The sequence below is a fragment of the Lycium ferocissimum genome, chromosome 9 (genome assembly GCF_029784015.1).
Source record: "Lycium ferocissimum isolate CSIRO_LF1 chromosome 9, AGI_CSIRO_Lferr_CH_V1, whole genome shotgun sequence".
NCBI lineage: Eukaryota > Viridiplantae > Streptophyta > Magnoliopsida > Solanales > Solanaceae > Lycium > Lycium ferocissimum.
In genome coordinates this window covers 5,660,408-5,680,782 of record NC_081350.1, presented here as the reverse complement: position 1 = coordinate 5,680,782, position 20,375 = coordinate 5,660,408, and the positions used below count along the sequence as shown (strand labels likewise).

Sequence of the window (20,375 nt, the reverse complement as noted above, 5' to 3'; positions counted from 1 at the left end):
AAAATAATTTTTGAGATTTAAATGATCACATATTACGTTGATACACTATTATTCAATCAATTGAATTTTTTCTTTGACAAAATTAAATAAACAGGAAGGTAATATTATTGGTGAATATTTTTTTTGAGATTTTAATGATCACATATTACGTTGATACACTATTATTCAATCAATTGAATTTTTCTCTGACAAAATTAAATAAACAGGAAGGTAATAATATTGGTGAATATATATTTTTTTGCATCAAAACATGTAGAAATCATGGGTGAGTAGAAAGATAATTATTTGTAAGAACTTTAAATATAATTTTCTTGAGCGAATATAATTATAATACTATTATTAGTAAAGATAATCTAGTAGAAACACAACATATAAAGATAAGTTTGACGAAGGACTCTAGTCTAATATTATTGTGGATCGATATGCTCTTTCCATCTCTATCATCGCTTAACTGAACTACTTAAACTCAATCGGTCCTTTTTTAAATTTAGAAGCTAAAATATCCAATGTATCTTTTTAAACTTACTAGTAGTATTTTAGAGTCACAATAAAAATAAAAATGTCTCTAATTCCGAGTGTTAAAGACAAATGTTCTAGTAAACGAAATTGAAACTCGTCTATCCCAATCAGGTTGCTATTTCACAATTAACAAGATCCCAAGTACTAATAAATCGACATGCAATTCTATCCCAATTAAGGAAGTTTTTTTTAAAAAAAAAACTACCTCAAAGTGTGAATAACGAGCTCTAAATTCCCCATTTAGTAAATATTCTTAAGTAAAACTCTGAGCAAAATAGAAGGCCAAAAGTTTGGACTCTGTGAAGATGCTCCAGTTTTGGTTTAGGGCGGGAACCTGAACAAAATTAATCTCTTCTTATTTCTCTCTCTAGGGTTTTGATGCAACTTCAAATTTCAAATCCAAAAAATCCCCAAATTTCCACACAAAACACTTGATATTTCACCTATAATCCAAGAAAATGACACTACGAAAGGGCTCTAATGTATGGGTTGAAGACAAAAATTCTGCTTGGGTAGCAGCTCAAGTCACTGATTTTATTGGTAAACAAGTCCAAGTTGTTATTACTCAACATGGCAACAAAGTGAGACAAACAACACTTCAATTTTGAATTTTCTCTGTTAATTTTGGTCAAATGGGTTGAATAATTTGTTTTTTGTTAGGTATTGGCGTTACCGGAGAAGCTGTATCCAAGGGATGAAGAAGCAGACCATGGAGGAGTTGATGACATGACCAAATTGACTTTTTTGAATGAGCCTGGTGTTTTAGATAATCTTGAAAGAAGATATGCTCTTAATGAAATTTATGTAAGTTGTGAAATTTACAATTCTTGGTATTTTTTTTTTTCTCTTTATATACAATATCTTCATCTGTATAAATCAAGAAAAAGCTAATTTAAGTGTCAGCACGGAGTTTTCAGAAACTTTGAATCTTGTGGTCTTAAATTAAACAAGTGTGTAGTCTTTAAATCTTGCGGTTTTGAACTTTCCATATAGAATGTTGGAATTGAAAATCTTACTAAATATAGAAAGAGACCTTTTTGGGACAGACCAAAAAGGAAAAGGAAAGTAGGACGCCTAAATTAGAACGGAGGGAGTATTTTTTTATTCATAGAGCGTTCATGTCTGCACATAGTGTTAACGATGCCCCTTCTAGCATAACCTACCTGTTAAAGAAGGGTCCTTTGGGCGTGGAGCAGGGGAATGGGGTGTAGAGGCAAAAGTGGGTGGCTGCCACAGCTGATTGTATAGTCTTTGGTTTGTAGGAGGAAGGAAAACAGAATGCATCATTATTAAATTAAAGTTTCTCTATCTTATTTCTTGAAGTAGTGTGATTCTTAGTGATGTCTATGTTACAAAAAAAGGGAATAAAGCTTGCTAAAATTATTCTTTATATGATCCGTCTAGAGTTTTAGGAATAAAGTTATTAAATTCCAGCATCAACCAGTGCCGATTCCGGTCCAATTCCTGGTTCTACTTTGGCACTGGTAGATGAATAGTAAATCTACCTTGTTCTGATTGTCACTTTGTTATTCGACTCAAATGGATATTGAGACAATTTATGGAGTTTTATTCACTGTAGCAATTGATTTTGCCCGTATACTGCTGCATTGTGTTTGCAATATTTGTTAAAAGTATATCCTTGGAAATATTTTGCTGAGGAAAGAACTGAAGCTATTTCTTGTGCACTGCTTCTAGAATGTCTTGATCATGGATTTTGACACATGTTGTGCTAACCTAAATTTTGAACCAAAAGCTACTGGCATCTAGTTATGGGCATTAAAGCTGTAGCTTTAGTTAAGAATTGTTGTTCTCCTTGCGTTAATGTGGGTAGTGTGGACAGAGACTCAGAGAGAAATAGGAGAGCTTTTGATGGAGTAGAGTCGAGTTTCTCTCAATTGAGCTGTAGCCTCCGCTCTCTTATTTACTTTTGGTGTAAACAGAAAGTTCCTAGTTGTATAGAGGATTGGGTGGAGTTTGTAGAGGTATCATAATTTGTAGATTCTTGATCTTGTGGTATACCCTTTGTATACGGCCGTTGTGGCAATGTTTATGAATGAAAATACTTTTACTTGATAAAAAAAAAAGAATCGTTGTTCTCCTGACGGGGTTTCACTAGGTGCAGTTTTTGTCATATGCTGTAACACCGTCATCCTACATGAGTGCATTGCGATACAATTGATTTCCCCCTTTTTTCCTTTAATAGACATACACAGGAAGCATCTTAATAGCTGTCAATCCATTCACTAAACTTCCACATCTGTACAATGTGCACATGATGGAGCAATATAAAGGAGCTCCGTTCGGTGAGCTTAGCCCTCATGTGTTTGCTGTGGCTGATGCATCGTACAGGTTTGTTGACTAGTCATTTGGGGATCTGGTGAGGATTGCCTAAAGTGAATCAATTAGTGATTTATTTTTGCTCGAATTTTCTTTGTTAGGGCTATGATGTCTGAGAACCGAAGCCAATCTATATTGGTTAGTGGCGAAAGTGGAGCAGGGAAAACAGAGACCACAAAGTTGATAATGCAATACCTTACCTATGTTGGTGGTCGTGCTGCTGATGATGACAGAACAGTTGAACAACAAGTTCTCGAGGTAAGTTGTTTAGAGGCAAAACATCATGTGGTGATTCTGCCTGCAACTTAATGAATTTCGATTATTAGGGTTTAGACTGTAATTCGGTGTCAACATAGAAAGAGCGTCTCTGCATGAAAGGCAAAACGTCATGACGTTTCTTCTTATCCCACCACTGTCTGAATCTCACTGTTTTGGTTTCAGCTAATGCAACAGTTCTTCTTACCTACCATTGTGACATCAATCTTGCTCTCAATCTGATCGTCGCATTGTCTCTCATCAATATCTCAATCTGATTTCTCCCTTGCAGAAGTTTTCTGTTGTGAAACATCGCTAATTGTTCGGTTTTGTCTTCCAGCTAAACAAATTGTTGCTTATACAAAGATGATTGAAGATATAAAAATTGAAAATCAAGCAAAACTATTTTCTCCTCAATTTCTACACCCCGCAATTACTAATGCGAAGCTGCAAGCAGTAATAGTTACGTCTCTTTGGGAGCGGAACCATGATATGTGGGTCAAGGATAACCATGATACGTGGGTCAAGGATATGATATTCACCTAAAAAATTTTATTCAGATATTCAAGCTTCAGATCAAACCGCGTGGATTGAAATAGATAGACAATCGTCTGGTCTATTTTGGAATTTCTTGATCCCTTCTTGATCCCAATCTCTCAATCTTTTTCAACCTTGCAAGACCTATCTCAGTCTGGACTAAAGCTGGCATGGTGAGCAAGATCATCTAGACATTATCAGTTATTTGGGCAGGTAAAAACCTCTGAAAGACGAGTTTAATTCTCTTCATGCCAATTATTGATGATGTGACTGATAAGGAGAAACAGATAGAAATATCCTCTATGGTTCTTGCTCTCATCAGACCGAGATTGGATCATAACTCAGTTTGAGATGAAATTCTCAACAGCCCATCTATTGTTACTTTGGAGGATGTTTTTGTCCAGACTTCTATGCATCTCAACTGCAAGGGTGACATCTCCAGAAACTTATGGGATGGCTGTTCAGTCTAACTGTTTGCAGAATGCACCTCGAAAAGAAAAAGAAAAGAGGTCAAAACATTTCACATATGGTGTTGAGGGATGTCATACGAGAGAGACCCGTTAGTCGTTCATGGTAAATCTGCACGCAACAATGAATGTTCCCGTCAGGAAGTTAATGTGGCTGGGACTGAGAGGCATGGCATCCTTCCTTTTCAAGATGTAAAGGACCAAGCTTATTACCATACCAAGCATCAGCATTCTTCTTACACGCGAATTGGACTGCATTCTTTCTCCATCCGATATGCATATGACGCACTAAAGCTCACTGAACAAATTGTAGTCTTCTTACTGTCATTCTCATGTCATTGAAACAATTAGTTTCTAGCCTAGTGTTCTGTCATCATCAAAATCAAGATGTAATGTCAATTAGGTTATGATTGCTAACTCAATTCTTATTCTAGGAGATCATCCCCATGGTTCTTTATTTTTCCGTGTTTTCCTTTACTGTAGTGAGATTCTTCTTTTTTTCCCCTTTTGTTAGTGAGATTTTATTTAATTGATGATTGAATTTGTTTGATTTTTTTCTGTTCAAAAAGTTTATGTTACTAATTCTTAGTCATTTTTCATTTTTGGTCTAGTCTAACCCGTTGCTGGAGGCCTTTGGCAATGCACGTACTATTAGGAATGACAATTCAAGGTGTGTTTTCGACTGCTAATGTTGGCATTGCTGACATGTATCATTTGGTGAAATCAGTGATGTTCATTTTTTAGCAGTGAAGGTGGTTTTGATGTCTTTTTTAAGAGCATTGTTTTGTCCTTTATATGGAATCTGTGTTTGTCTTGTCCTCACCTGCTTACGGTGAAACTGGTTATTTCTAGTTTGTTGGAATTTTTAAACTCGTACTTATTCAATAAAGTGATAGCTGAACACGGCGCAATCGTTTTTGAGGTTTATTCAATTATGATTAATGCCGCTAATCCTTGTTTCTTGCAGTCGTTTTGGCAAGTTTGTCGAGATCCAATTTGATGCAAGTGGTAGAATATCTGGTGCTGCAATTAGGACTTATCTTCTGGAGAGATCTCGTGTTGTTCAGATAACAGATCCGGAGAGGAATTATCACTGCTTTTACCAATTATGTGCATCTGGAATGGTATTTTCTTCCCTCCATGTGCTTGGTTATGACGTTAAATTCATGAAATTCTTCATGTCCTAAGTGAAATGTATGTTGTGATATTCTTTTCCTTGCGAGTGTATTAACTCTATGTGCTGACATTAATGTGTGATTAAATTGTTCTAAGTGGCCAATGTATGCGATTTGATTATCAGAGTAAAAGTTTAAGGTTATTTCCTATTTATGTTTGCTTCTTCAGGATACTGAGAAATACAAGTTGGGGCATCCTAGTGACTTTCACTACTTGAACCAGAGCAAAACCTATGAGCTAGATGGGGTTAGCAATGCTGAGGAGTATACCAAGACAAGGAGAGCTATGGATATCGTTGGAATTAGTCAGGAGGAACAGGTTCTGCAACTGTAGTTTGTTATCCTAATCAATATTCTGTGTCTAGTAGCAGTGGTATTCTACTTCACTAATTACTACATTGCATTGTTCTTCTAATAACAGGAAGCAATATTCCGTACCTTGGCAGCCATTCTACATCTAGGGAACATAGAATTCTCTCCGGGCAAAGAACACGACTCATCAGTTATAAAAGATGAAAAGTCTAGGTCTCATTTACAGATGGCTGCTAAGCTTTTTAAGTAAGTGCTTCTTCTCCGTCTCCAGGCAACACATTTAAGCGTTTTGTTTCTCTGATTTGCTGATATTATTGCTGGTTGATGAATAATTATCATGTCCTTTATCATCCTTTTGCTAGGCTTTTTCCCTTGATATATAATTGTTTTTTGGATTGAATTTTGATATCTACTTGGAAATGTTTCGTTTGTCTATCAACACCCCCCCCCCCCCCCCGGAACCCCCAAAAAAAAAAAAAAACCATAGCGGTGTAATCAGTGGGGTGCAGGGAGGGTAGGATGTACGCAGACCTTACCCCTACCTTTGTGGGATAGAGAGACTATTTCCGATACACCCTCGGCTCAAAGAGATAGAGAGATAATATTGCTGTGTCTGCTCTCTTAAGCTTTTCGGGCTCTCAACCAAAAACGCTTTCTTTCGCTTAGAATAATGTTCATTACTCAATTTTGGTTTATACAGTTTGTATTGGTGAAATGGTTACCGTACACTTGACTCTGTTATATGTAGTTGGCAGTTCGTTATAATTAATATATCATCCTTAAAAGTTATTGGAATAGTTCTTGAATGAAGTATACTTACTTGATCAAAAAAAAAAAAAAGTTATTGCAATAGTTCTTCATTTTTCTTGCTTTTCATGTCCTGTCTTGGAATTATTCCTAATTTTGAGACATCGAGAAAATTATATTCAGGAAAGGATAGCACTGTTCATGACATCAGATCACGGGTTGTTATTATAACTTTTGTATGATAAAAAATTGAAAAATATTGCCTAGGAAATGTGTAGGTTGAAACTCAAAACTCTCCAAAAGAAGGGAGGTAAGTGGAGTCCTGTTAAACTGTAGGACTGGTCTCGCTTGTTCATATGCTTGGATTTAATGGTTCTTGTGTCGCCTTGAGGTATTGCTGACTTTTGTGTATCTTTGCCTTCTTTACATTTCTTGTCGTGGAAGGCTCTTCAGTATCGTTATTAATTGAAACCAAAAATTCAAGCTCTGTCGTATTGCTTTATAAGGGTGGTATTTACTTAACGTCTGGCAGTCCAACTGATCCCCAATTACTCTTTTTTTTAAAGGTGTGACGTACAGTTGTTGGTGACCTCTCTCTGTACAAGATCAATTCAAACTCACGAAGGAATCATCATTAAGGCTCTTGATTGTGGTGCTGCTGTTGCAGGACGTGATACTTTAGCAAAGACTGTTTATGCCCAATTATTTGATTGGTTGGTAACTTAGAAATCCTTTACGGTATCCAATAGTCAATGTTTAACTTACATAAGTTGATTATATATGAGTATGTCGTCGTTTGGTTGTTTCAGGTTAGTTGAAAAGATTAATAGATCTGTTGGTCAAGATCCTGATTCCCAGATACAAATTGGAGTTTTAGATATATATGGATTTGAATGCTTTAAGCAGAACAGGTCAGTTACATGTTATCTTTTTTGCCTATTGTTTTCTTTTGAAAAATAATGTAATATATGGAAATAACAGATTGCTACATTTGTTGAAAGGTATAAATAAAGGTTATTGGAAGTCCTTCTAGAATCAGATTGTAAATAGACATCCAGAAGCTGTGGATCAATTTTTTGGCTCAAGCCTCAATTTTCCATTGCATCCCCTTTACTGCAATTGTGATGCATTTGAGCCTTCTGTAGTTGTGCAACATCAAATTAAATTACTCATTAGGTAAAAGAAAAAAAAAACTCAAGATTGCAGGCATATGCTCCTCCTGATTCTTCACTGCTGTTAAAAGATCATGCCCATATTTTTGGTGAAAGCATGTAATGAAATATATGAAAGGCAATTCATAGTTGCGCTTGGGCGATGTTTAGCACCTAAAAGTAATGATCTATTAGACGTGACCTCTCACAAGGCTTTATGTGAATCCTATTCATGCTTTACTGAAAGCTTAACTGAAACTTGATAAGTATATGAGCTTGCTGACAATGATTGAAATTGTTAGACAAATAATGTTGTAGAATTGCATAACAGTTGGCTATGAAAAATCATTTAATTATCTAGTTTTACATAAGCAGTTTTCAGCGTAGAATGTAGATTGGAGATGAAAGGTTGAGAAGTTATTGGATGTTCATAAACAGGAAAGTGTTAAGTGTTGGAGCTATTGTGGAAATATCTAATCATTATAGCCTCTGAGAATTGTCTTCCCATTAGGTCCACAATGTAGTGGCTTGTTTGCTAAGTTGGTTCTTTCCACGAGCTATGAGTTTTAAACCAATATTAGCCTATCATGTGCAGTTAATATGTGCTTAAAGTAGCGGTATTTTTTGTAATTTTCCTCAAAACCCAGATGGATTATGTCTTTCCGTTCAGTTTATACTCTATGGACCAAGTGTTAGAGTGACCCCCCAAAATAAGGAGAGAAAAACAGTTTTCTGGTGGCTTATCAGCTTGAAAGATTGTCGTGTCAAATCAATGTCTTGTTTTTTTTTTTTTTGGTGGGCTAAATGGAGTTACAAATTATAGAAACTGGGAAGCTTGAAAATAAGGAAATCCCAAAAGAAAAAACTGTCACGACCCGTTTTCTAAACAAGTCATGACCGGCACTTGGTGCCTTGACTTGACCGAGCGAGCCAGCTTGACTGTTCTAACGTGTACTTTCATAACACATAACCCACGCGCATCTAAATAAATAACTTAACTCTCAAAACTCTAATGCAAACAATCCTTAAAATAATCCAAATGAATCTTGAAATCCATAAATACTGAAACGTACTGAAAATGATCCCAAGTACCGTTATCAACCATAACCCAACTAAAACACGTCTATGAAGCCTCTACTAGAGTACTAAAGGAAATGCATAGGACATAGGGTTCCTGGCTAATCCCAAAACGAATGCTAAATATGGGAATAAATGAATAAACATATACGAGTCCCCACCGAAAGCAAGAAGTGGAGCTACCAAAAGTGCGGAGAGCGATGATCTCTAGCCTGTAGTCTGTTTGTCTGCAAAACTGGCCCCTACGTTGTACCGCAGACCAACGTAGGTTCCCAAAAGAGAACGTCAGTACAATCCACCGTACTCAGTGAGTCTCAACATTCTCCTCACTAAAGTCCGAATAAGATTTTTAATAAAAGCTGAGAAAGAAGTCATAATTTATCATAATGTATGGCAACACAAAGAAGCAAAACCAGAAAGAAAAAAACCCACCCAAACTCAATTCTTTTGTTCACTTTGAGCAACTGCCTGCAACAACATAGATATTTAAGTTGTGAAATGTCCAGTAATGAAGGAACATCTTCTAAGTTCAAGAAAATAAATGGAATGCACTAATAAAATGTAACCACAACATAAACCTGCAAGAGAATTAATACCAAGGAACTGCTGGGGTGGAACTCATTTAATAACTTTGATAATGTTGACCAATTTGCAACCAACAGAACATATTACACGTAGGCTCAGTTTATTAGTCCTTTCTTTTTGTTTTCTTTTAGTTGTTCTAGCCGACTGAACTTTTCTTATGCCTGTGATGGCACTTAGTAACCCTTTATACGGTTACTCTTAGCCCTTTATACGGCTACCAAATCTTTTGCATCATTATGAAAATATTAGCAACCCTTTATACGGCTGCTCGTAACCGTTTATACGGTTACCATTCTTGTTGCACCTCATTATATAAGAAAATTAATAACCCTTTGTACGGTTACTCAGAGCCCTTTATACGGCCACCAATTCTTGTATGCATCATTATGGAAGCATTAGCAACCCTTTATACGGCTGCTCGTAAACCTTTATACGGTTACCATTTCATTAAAGTTTCAAGTCATCTACTTTGTCATAGACATGGCATAAGCACAAAATGTTTACATGATTCAGAAATATAAAGAGACTTTAATAAATGAGGAAGAACTTCTCTGTATAACATATGGAAGAGAAGAATTTTACTTCTGGGGGCTCACACTTATAGCACATTAGAGGAATGAGGAGATTTTTGTTTTCTAGGTCATGATTCAAGGGCATTAGACACTGTTTTGGGCTGGACAAAGTTAGCACAAAGCCTTTATACACAAAATAGGTAAGTACAACCAGTACCTTCATCAGACGGATACGCACGAGGAAGTAAACAGAGAGCACGAGATAGATTCATTCAACGATAAATAATGTGAGTTCACTCGTTCACTTAACTCACATTAACATGTAGAAACATTTAATCGACCACCTTATGGGAAAGTTTAAACTCTCCTGAAGATTCTTCCTTTCTAGCAAGATTAACTTCTACGCTTGCCAACAACAATCGACAATTCAATCTACATAATAATCGGGGTTCAAAACCTTACCCATAGCTCAATTAGTAATAACAATTCTAAAGAGAACTTGTGGGTTACCTTGAAAGTACACTGATGGTGATCTGTGATTCTAAGTCTATGGAACTGCTGATGTTTTATATCCGTGGGACAGTGGCAACGTCCGTCAAAACCCCAAAAATAAGTATTGCACAGTTAATTCTCTTAATGCTCCATTACGCCGCTGAAACTAAAGGCGCTAGGGCATAGTATTCTTTTCTATTTGTTGCTGCTGTAGAGTTTGAAAGGGTCTACACATATCCTTTTGGCTTTTAATTAATCTATGCTTTTCCACATGCTTTCATAAATGGTGGAAGGTCAAATATGCCCTTAGTGTTTCCATCATTACTCAAAATGCTGGACATATACAGAAAGGCTCACTTGTGAGACTTACTTAGTTCTCCCTTAGTCCCTTCCTATCACGTGACCCCTTTGTAGGTAAAGAAATAATATTAATTATATCCTTGTAATAGCACTTTCTAGAAAAATAATTAAGTAATACCTAGTTTGGCCCTTCACTTTATATCATGAGCAGTTTGACATATTTTTAGTACTTCGTTTAGACGGTGTGGGTCTTATACCTCTCGAGCACATTACTAATGTTAAACTTGCTGCCACCGAAATTTTAAACCTAAAACCTTACGGGACTTTACAAAAACATTATGCTCGGTGTGGCACAAAGTGATTTTAAGCAATTATGGTTTTCGACATAATAGGAAGATGTGAGATTGTAAAAAACATGTTTTTTTTAGGCCCATGGAATCCATTTTCCAGGTTTACCCCTCTTTTCATCTCTCAATTCGCAATTAGACAAAAGACCGCTAGTTTCTTCTTGCAAGTCACGTGGATTTGGAATTTTGTTTTTAACTTGTTCATGGCTTTTCAACTTTTCTTTTAGGGCTTTGTTCATTTGCGTGGAATTGCGTTCTCTTGGAATTTCCATTTCTTTTGGACTTTGAATGATGCTGAGGTGAAAAATCACACAACTACTGCCCGCCTTCGTAATTACTATGGGCCTTTTGTGCTATCAGGAGACTTAGGATTGGCACTGAACAGTCAATCCTTCTTTACTTGGAAGACCTCGGCTCTGTTGAATATTGGTACTCCTTTTGTTGGGGGGAGGGGGTGGAGATAAGTGATTGAGTTTTTATTGAACATTGGGGAAATTCCATTTGAAGCATCGCCTTGCAGAAGATAGCTTATCTATCACCGGGAGCTGGCAATAGTTAGTTTGGTGTTTTAAGAAGCTAGTTTTCTTCCATCTGGAGAGAGTTTATGAAAACCAGGCTGACTCCAACTAGATTTTTTAAACTAGGGAATTGTGAATAGCTTCCCAGATTTTTGATTTTCTTCCGTTGTATAAAAATCAACCTAGCAGCAAGTAATTGACAGTCTTGTGCATTATCTATTGAATGTGACCACTGCTATAATAAATAAATAAATTAACAATAGGGCTGGGAATTATTTGGCCATTGCTTTTGAGTGTGAGACATGCTTGACATGAATCACTTGATACAGTTGAAAAAGACCATCCCATCCCTAAGGTTTTGCTGCATCATTTACGAGAATGTAAGGAGCCACAGTTCCATCTATCCTTTTTGCAAGAGATTTCTTACTGGAGCAATGTGGATAATCCAGGGGATCGTACTGGTTCTATCTTCACTTGATTAGGTTTGAGTTGTTGAACATATGAGATCAGTTAGTAGTGTTATAGCGGTAGGAATGACAATGTTTTCCAGACATGTGCTTCATTTGCCTTGGTATTGTGTGCTTGGGCACATATTTAGGACATTCTAAAATCAAATTACTTTTTGGTGCACCACGTGTGAATGAGTCATTTCCGATCTCCTGCGTGGTGCAAGGCCTTAGCTCTTTTAGTGATTCAATTCTTACTAGTCTCGAAGGAAATTTGAAACTCTATGCTTTCAATTATGCAATTTTGATCATTTAGTGTCAATAGATCATTCTCTACCTTCTCATTAATAGAGCTTTCTTTCTTACTGAAGAAGATTGTTTGGGCAATGCTCCACAGCAGTTGTTCCAATTTCAGACACTGTTTCGGTGTTGTAAGATTTGTTTCGATAAAAAAAGTTATTTGATTAAGTATGGGAAAATCTCCTGTATATAAGCCGCGTGAGAAGACATAGAGATCGACAACATAATATGATTCTCTACAAACGACACTCAATTATGCTGTTGTAAGATTACCAAGCAGCAAAACCAATTTTGTTTTCTTAACACCATCATCAAATATCATATGAACACTTTTTGCACTTCCTGACCCTTGTTTGCTGTATGAACGTTGAAACCATTGAATCCGGTAAAGTGTCGAGTTGACTTCATAAACTTGGACTTGGTGATGATATTCAGTTATCCTGCGGATATGCTGCCGCAAGTTTCTATTCTGTCATCTTTGCCAACTCACTTAGCAGTCATATTCCAAGTCCTTTGATGTTATCAAATGCATCTCGTGGGCAATTCATGTTTGTGTTTAGCTCGATGTTTTGGTTTGTTAATATCTTTTTCTTGGGATATCTGGGATGCTTCTCTTAGCTTCACTTTCAAGAAGGATCTTGATCTCCAAACATTGCGATAACTGGAAATTGGTACCTGAGCATTCCAATAACTGATTTCTGCACCATGCATTGTACAGCTTTGAGCAATTCTGCATCAATTTTGCAAATGAAAAGCTTCAGCAACATTTTAATGAGGTAAGTTGTACTGCTCTAGGATAAATTACCCTTTCAAGAAAGAACTAGAGATCTTATGAATCTTAGTACAAGCTTGCTATAATGCCCTTTTGATTTCAATGTTTCTTCTTTCACCCTTTACTTATTTATTTCTATCCTGTTAAATTTCTAGCATGTATTCAAGATGGAGCAAGAAGAATATCAGAAAGAAGAAATCAATTGGAGTTACATTGAATTTATAGACAACCAAGATGTTTTGGATCTAATAGAAAAGGTTCCACACTTCTCCTCATGATCTGTTTTACAAAAAGTTTCTTGCATGTAATTTCTTACTTATGCAATAGACTCTGCTATCAATTAGGTGATGCGACAAATGAAACAAAGTATGCAACTCTATCAGAATGTTGGTATACTAGTAGATGATTTAATTTGTCATGTGGTTCAGATCTTCAAATTGATTTGCGTAAGCTTAAGCTGATATAGTATGTTAAACGTTTTATACCACATATTTCATGTAAGAAAGCTTGCAAACTTGGATATGCTAAATTTCTTTGGTTTTGTTACGAATTTGTGCTTATTTGATTATCATGGTGTATATTTGTTTAATCATTCACTGAAAATTTTGAGCTAAATAAAAGATTTTGTTGAGGAGGATACAGTCATGATATTATGTGTTAGTATCTCCTATAATATGTCATTTGCCATTTGGCCTGGTGCTTTGTTTGGACGGTGCACTTTAGACTATTTATTAATTGGGATTTTAGCTTGGCAGAACCACTGGTGTTTATTAAGCTGAAAGTTCACTAAGGTCATTTTCTAATAGATATATAGGCATAATTTACTTCTGAAAATGTGTCTTTTGCTAACAGATGTATGGGCATAATTAACTTCTAAAAATGCGTCTTCTACCTCTGCTGAAACTTTTTTAATTTATGTTCGATTCCGGGGACCACATATAAAGGTACCGCCATGCTTTTGTTGTTGGACAGAGTAGTCGGTTCTTAACTATTAGTGAATCCAGATGCAGCAAGGTTGTTTCTGGAAATGTAAATTGATTCACTGTTAGAAGCTTTTATGGTTTATTACGTTTTGGTTTTTCTTCTATCCCGTGTTATTAAGAGCCATCACTCCATCACTTAAAGTGATGAAAGAATGCAAAGCGAGGGGTTATTGCTCCATGGTGAAAACATGCGCCATGCGCTTTAGAGAAGTGTGCGCTTCAAATAATGATTTTCTAAGTGATCTCAGCGTGAAGCGGTTGGTTCATCGAGTCTCAACTTTGAGAAGTTGGATCACTAATGACATAATTTACGTTGATATGCCGAAATTATTTTTGAATTGCAATTTGATTATTATATTACTAAATTCACATGTGTTTGGTAGATTCTAATTTTTTGTAAATTGTGCCCTTCACTACACATTGCGCTTCAAGTCCCATGGACCTAGTCGTGTTTTGTGGTTTTCCTGTTTTTTGTGCTTTTCGTGTTTTTCCCATTTCGCTTTAAAAACTGCTTCTATTTCTACTTTGAAGCTGGACTCTCTGACTTACTCAATGTCAAATGTGTTTTGCAGAAGCCTATTGGGATAATTGCTCTTCTGGATGAAGCTTGGTATAAAATATGCCCATGTGGTTTGTTAAATTTATTCTCTTTTAGAAATTTTGGGTGTAACATCTCCTTATCTTGATGTATTCACCATTGCAGCATGTTCCCGAAGTCTACGCATCAAACTTTCTCAAATAAGTTGTTCCAGAATTTTCGGGGGCATCCACGATTAGAGAAGGCAAAATTTTATGAAACAGATTTTACCATGTCCCATTATGCTGGGAAGGTATGTCAAACTAAGAGACATTTGAAAGCTCAGTTTATGTTCATGGAGAATGATTGCTATTGCTACTCATGTTTTAGTGCTTATTTTGTAGGTGACATACAAGACAGAAACATTCTTAGATAAAAATCGTGATTATGTTGTGGTGGAACACCGTAATTTGTTATCTTCTTCGGAGTGTCCTTTTATTGCTGGCCTCTTTCCTTCCCTTGGAGAAGAATCTTCTAGGTCATCATACAAGTTCTCTTCAGTAGCCTCACGGTTTAAGGTATGAAGCTTATTCTAATGTGGAGTTGTTTACTTCCACAGCAATTGACATCACAAGCTAAGAGTTTACAAGTTTTCTTGTCATCATTTGGTGGAACTAACACGAATCAATTGCTTGCATATATGCAGGCGTTGGACATGTTTTTAGCCTAAATATGTCATAAATTCTCCCGAACATGGTTGATAAACTCTGGTGTTAAGTATCACTCTTTATTTAAAATTAAGAGTAAAATGATAGTGATAGGTGGATGGAGTTTCTATAAATTTCTGGCAAGTCAAATCTTTCAGGGAAGTAGATTTTAAAGCCTTTGGGATTAAGGAGAGCTGAAACAAATTAAGCATGTTTTGCTAAAGTAGGGTAATATGGACATCGTGTTGATTCCTAGTAAATTGGTAGAGTGCCTATGTAAGTGTACGTGTGTGGGCCGTGGGGCCATACATCTTGTATATGCTGTATTGTAGTACACATATAGAAAGTGGTATTTGTTATATAAGAAAGCACATGCATTTACTTGTAGTGTATCATTGACATACCCTGCTTTGTATAAAAAGTGTTAGGGTTTAAACTTTCATTTTCACAATCCTTTTGATATTGGCCTTGCCATTTGCATTTTTTTTTTTTTTTTTGAATTTCTGGTGCATTGATATAAATAATATATTTGTTAGATTATGTTGTCCCTGACATCTTCTTCTCTGTAGCAACAACTTCAAGCTCTCATGGAGACACTCAGCTCAACAGAACCGCACTATATTCGTTGTGTGAAGCCAAATTCAATGAATCGGCCTCAAAAATTTGAGAACCTCAGCATCTTGCACCAACTGCGTTGTGGGGTGAGTTGATATAGAAATTGTTTATTGCCATATGCCAAATGTTCTGGCTCTTCACTCATTTTACTGATAAGATTTGTTTTTTTAATTTTTCAATGGAGTTGCTTTATGCTATTTAATCTTGGTTTCTTGCATATGGTATTATAGTGGAATGTTTCATGCCTGCTTCTATATAACTTCGCATGCTTAATATTCTTTCATTGTTCTTCAATATAACTTCGCATGCTTAATTTTCTTTCATTGTTCTTCAAGATTTGCCTATTATTCTCTGATTCTATTTTGTAATTATGTTGGATAGGTGGGCTGTTTTTCCTGTCAGTTACCTGCCTGTTTTCTTTTTAGTAGGGTCTCTTGTTTTAATATTTTTCTTGCCCTTTTTTCCTGTTTGGTTATGTTTTCTCATTTGGCTCATTTCAATTCTTGAACTGCTCATTAGTAGTGCAATTTGATTTTGTTTTCTCTTCCATTGCTTTCGTTTGTTTGGCACTTTAAATTAATCTCCTCAGCTACTTTACGTTCTGTGTTTCAAAGTAAGAAGCTAAGTTCTTTCAAAGAAGAAGCTTCAATGAACGTATGTATGTTTGTTATGCTTCTAATTACACATTCATTCACTTTGACTAGAGTGTGTATGATATTGATTTCTTAAGTCGGTTTTGCTTCTTCCATTGGGTCACAGTGTGATGTGTGGAACTTTTGGGAAACTGATTTTATATATTACTTTTTTGTCCAGCCTTCATGCTGCAAAGTCCTTTTCTTAACCATTTGAAAATGAAAAGGCTGTGCATGTGCATTTTCTTGAATGGAATGTTCTAATTTATCAGTAATATGATACATTGCAGGGTGTTCTTGAGGCTGTGCGCATAAGTTTGGCGGGTTATCCCACGCGCAGAACTTACCATGAATTTATAGATCGATTTGGACTAATTGTTTTAGACATGTTGGATGGCAGGTGGGTTTGCTTTAGTCCTTACTATTATAACTCTTTTGGTGAAATTATTTGACCCCCTCTTTTGTATTTTATTTTCTGTTTTCTTGCACTGGATTTGTAATGGGATGTCAGAAACATCAAATATGACCAGCAAACATCTCCATGCATATTAATTCATTGGTTGGTTTAGCAGAGCTACCAACTTAATGTTTTTTGCTAGTTGGTTTTGTGACAATGTTAAAATTCAGTTTAAAATGACAGTTGTTCATCCAAACTGTGATTTGCATTGGCCGGCTTATGTAAGAAGGAACTATTGTGCTGCTTGGTCTTTTTTACTTGGCATACTTATCCAAGTTATTGCAGTTAACCTGATAGAGGGATATGGTATCCAGTTCAATCTCCAATGAGCTTAAATTTCAGATTCAAATTGGGGCTTATTTATCAAACATAGGATTTCTGATGTCTGAGAAGGATATCCTTTTGCAGCTTGCCCTTTTTGGTAGGCATAGTTATCATACACATTGCAGTTAACCTGGCAAAGGGACGTGACTCAGGGTCAATTATTTTGAATATTGGATGAAATAATTAACTAGATGCCAGGAAAAAGGGAAAAACAGTAAAAACGAACTTAATAAATGTAAGTGCAAAGTATTTTTTCATCTAGAAGTTGAACACCATCATACATAGATCAATGTATAGTTTAGGATAAGAAGTTTCAGGGGTGCAATCATTTGAAAAGACCGGAAAGTGCTAACTATCAAAGTTCTCTTACATTGCTAATTTAAAAGCAGTACAGTAAACATTAAATGCGTCAGTGGAAACTTAATAACCAAACTATGATTTCCCACAAAATGCAACCAATCATCTGTGCACCTTAGAATTTCAGGTGTGCTCCTAAATCGGGCCAAAAATATTAATTGGAGTCTGGTTTTTCTGTTTGGCAATCTTCTAACTTTGGCTTGGCATCCACTTTAATCTTTGTCACTTACCATCTGAAGTTGAATAAGAGCAAATTTACTGGCTTAAGTGGGCATGGTTATGGCCTGCCTTAAATCGTCAAGATTGAAGCTAAGTTACACGGACTCGCCATTTTGGGTGCCGTCCCCGTCCCGGATACGGACGGGTGTGGGTGCCGGAACGGCAAACGTTCCGGATACGGTCAATCACATACGGATACTTTGACCCGAGTCCGTCGACAAATTTGGGGGAAAAATTTGAGATTTTGATTTCTCAAAAATAAAAATAAAACAGATTTAAGATAAGGAAAATGACATACCTTCAATATTATAGTACTTTTATTTCATATATGTTGCTTCATGTTTCAGATAAACAAAGAAGTACTTTTATTTCATATACATGTAAGTTTTTCATAAGAATATCTCTCAAAATTTGTAATATCTTTATAGCTCTATTTTTTATATAATTTTGAATTTTCTTAGCCGAATCCCCGCACCCGTATCCATAACCAGATACATACCCCCGAATCTTAAATTTAGATTTTGCTGAATCCGACACTCGAATCCGTACCCGTATCGGATACCCGCACCCGAGTCCGTGTAACTTAGGATTGAAGCATGTAATAGTTGGTGTTTTGGTAATTCAGTTATCTGGTTTTCTATTCGAAAATAAAGAGCATTGTCACCTTCAACCAGGGACAGAATGGACCCTGCTTGGATTCTTTTGAAGACTGGTATAAGGCATGAAAGTAAATTTGAAAAATAATAACTTGGGCAACATAGAGTTTTTAAGAATAAAGTTGGATGATGAGATTAATCTTAACAACACCTGTTGGGGCAGCATATGGCTACTCAAAACTTTGTTCGGTTGTTGTATGTTCATATATGATCAATGTATGACTGATTCTGCAATCTGCAGTATATCAATATCTAGAAATTTCCCTTTGGTAATGAGATATGGCTTGTCCTTCGGGTTTATATAGGGAAGTGCCCTTTTTTCCATGTTCATTCCTTTCTGGCAGATGTTGATATTTGATTGTTGTGTATACGCTGGACTACATTGTTTTTTTTTTTAAGTACAACAAAAGTTAAAGATGCAGGAGAATGTCAGCTGAGTGTTTTAGTAACAATATCCTTCATTGTAAACAACAATGTTGTTTTGGTCCCTTCCTGCACTTTATATTGATTTTGTATCTTATTAAACTTTGTTTGATCTTTTTTTTTCCTTCTGTGTCCAGTAATGATGAAAAAACCATCACAGAGAAAATACTGCAGAAACTCAAGCTTGGGAATTATCAGGTTGCTGTAATAAGCTTTTGCACAAACTTAAGTTTAATTTCCGGCAGCTAATTTTCATGCGCCCTGTAATCTTCTGCTGTGAGTTTCTTGAAGTAATGTCGTGTTTTTCATTTCTGCAGTTGGGAAAGACGAAAGTATTTCTTAGGGCTGGCCAGATTGGTATTTTAGACTCACGACGTGCTGAGATTTTGGACTCTTCTGCAAAGCAAATACAAAGTCGGCTAAGGACATTTCTTGCACGCAGGGACTTCATCTCAAACCGAATGGCTGCAGTTCATCTACAGTCTTGCTGCAGAGGTCCGTTTTCTCAGTATAATGTCTTACTGCAAAATTATACTTTGTTCAGAATAGTGCATAGCTGTCTTGATTTCCACAAAAATAAATTCACGTGCCTATTACTACTGCAATAGTTTGCTTTGCTTATGTGCTTTTGCACAAATCCGTAGATCAGAAGGGAATGATGTTACTCTCTACCTGTTCCTAGTTTAAACTTATCATTTTGATTGAAAGAGATAACATCTCTTTATATGAAGATCTTATGTAATATACTATTAGTTTCTAGTCTAATCTAGTAGAAATACGTTGTGGTTTTGGTTGCTCCCTTATTCACAAATTTTAGGTTCTTGTTTTTTTTTTCTTTTTCGGGGAACAAAACTTTGTTTAGAAGTAATCTTTGATGTATTTTTGTTTTTATATGACGGATCTTGACATTCATCTAGTTTGATTTGTACCTTAGGCTTTGCGACCTCTTAGGATTCTCCTAACTTTTCTGGTTTAACTCTTTTTCATTAATGGGACCAATAAATAAAAGAACTGCGACATTTTGCTTGATGCTAGTATATCTGAAATTCTAGAAGCGGGAAATTCAAATATCTGTTTTGTTCTCGCAGAAATTTAATTAGGCTGCAAGACCTTTTCTTGCTCTCTTGATTCCTACATTTGTTGTACGGACTCGAATAATATGCAAATGTAATTGCAATCGGCAAACAAGAGTCAACTTCCTAGGTGATTTAATTATGCTGTAGAGGTTCTTTCTCTCAGTACAATATCTCTCAGGAAGATTTCTAGGATCAACATATCTTCCATCTCCCAATATTCTACAGTTTGTTAAGTTGGAAACTGATGGTGTCGTTATGATCATACTGTAAACCGAAGCCACATGCAGCCAAAGGGCTGAGTCATTTTCTAGTCAACCTGATTTGTTTTTCCACTTTCCCTTTAAAGTAAAATTCAGTCGTATTGCAGCTTGAGTATGGGAATCATTTTCTAGTCACAACCTGATTTTGTTTCTCCACTCCTATTCGTTATCCTGTTTATGAGAACATATGCAACAAGTAGTGTAATAACATACTTCCTCCTGGATAAAGATGAAGTGTGTTGTGCTCTGATATTTTAAATTGAAGCAGCTTTATTGAATAAATAATAGATTGTCATGTTT

At 36.0% G+C, this 20,375-nt stretch overlaps 1 protein-coding gene across 3 annotated transcripts in view; it reads left to right on the top strand.

The window, feature by feature from the left end:
* The first annotated feature begins 728 nt into the window (after window positions 1–728).
* Window positions 729–20,375, top strand: part of LOC132029549 (myosin-15) — a 32,673-nt gene continuing 13,026 nt past the window's right edge. The window contains exons 1-19 of one of the 3 annotated variants that reach the window (XR_009407859.1): window positions 729–1,100; window positions 1,180–1,323; window positions 2,723–2,868; window positions 2,958–3,114; window positions 4,727–4,785; window positions 5,083–5,239; window positions 5,460–5,609; window positions 5,712–5,848; window positions 6,916–7,062; window positions 7,159–7,260; window positions 12,796–12,853; window positions 13,005–13,106; window positions 14,405–14,442; window positions 14,536–14,662; window positions 14,754–14,927; window positions 15,626–15,757; window positions 16,594–16,703; window positions 18,877–18,937; window positions 19,057–19,234. Coding sequence is in view for 2 of the 3 variants with exons in the window: in XM_059418810.1 (XP_059274793.1) it covers window positions 978–1,100; window positions 1,180–1,323; window positions 2,723–2,868; window positions 2,958–3,114; window positions 4,727–4,785; window positions 5,083–5,239; window positions 5,460–5,609; window positions 5,712–5,848; window positions 6,916–7,062; window positions 7,159–7,260; window positions 12,796–12,853; window positions 13,005–13,106; window positions 14,405–14,442; window positions 14,536–14,662; window positions 14,754–14,927; window positions 15,626–15,757; window positions 16,594–16,703; window positions 18,877–18,937; window positions 19,057–19,234 (2,302 nt within the window). In the remaining variant the exon portion in view is untranslated. The remainder of the gene's footprint in view (window positions 1,101–1,179; window positions 1,324–2,722; window positions 2,869–2,957; window positions 3,115–4,726; window positions 4,786–5,082; window positions 5,240–5,459; window positions 5,610–5,711; window positions 5,849–6,915; window positions 7,063–7,158; window positions 7,261–12,795; window positions 12,854–13,004; window positions 13,107–14,404; window positions 14,443–14,535; window positions 14,663–14,753; window positions 14,928–15,625; window positions 15,758–16,593; window positions 16,704–18,876; window positions 18,938–19,056; window positions 19,235–20,375) is intronic. The other 2 variants (XM_059418810.1, XM_059418809.1) reach the window with 2 other exon arrangements.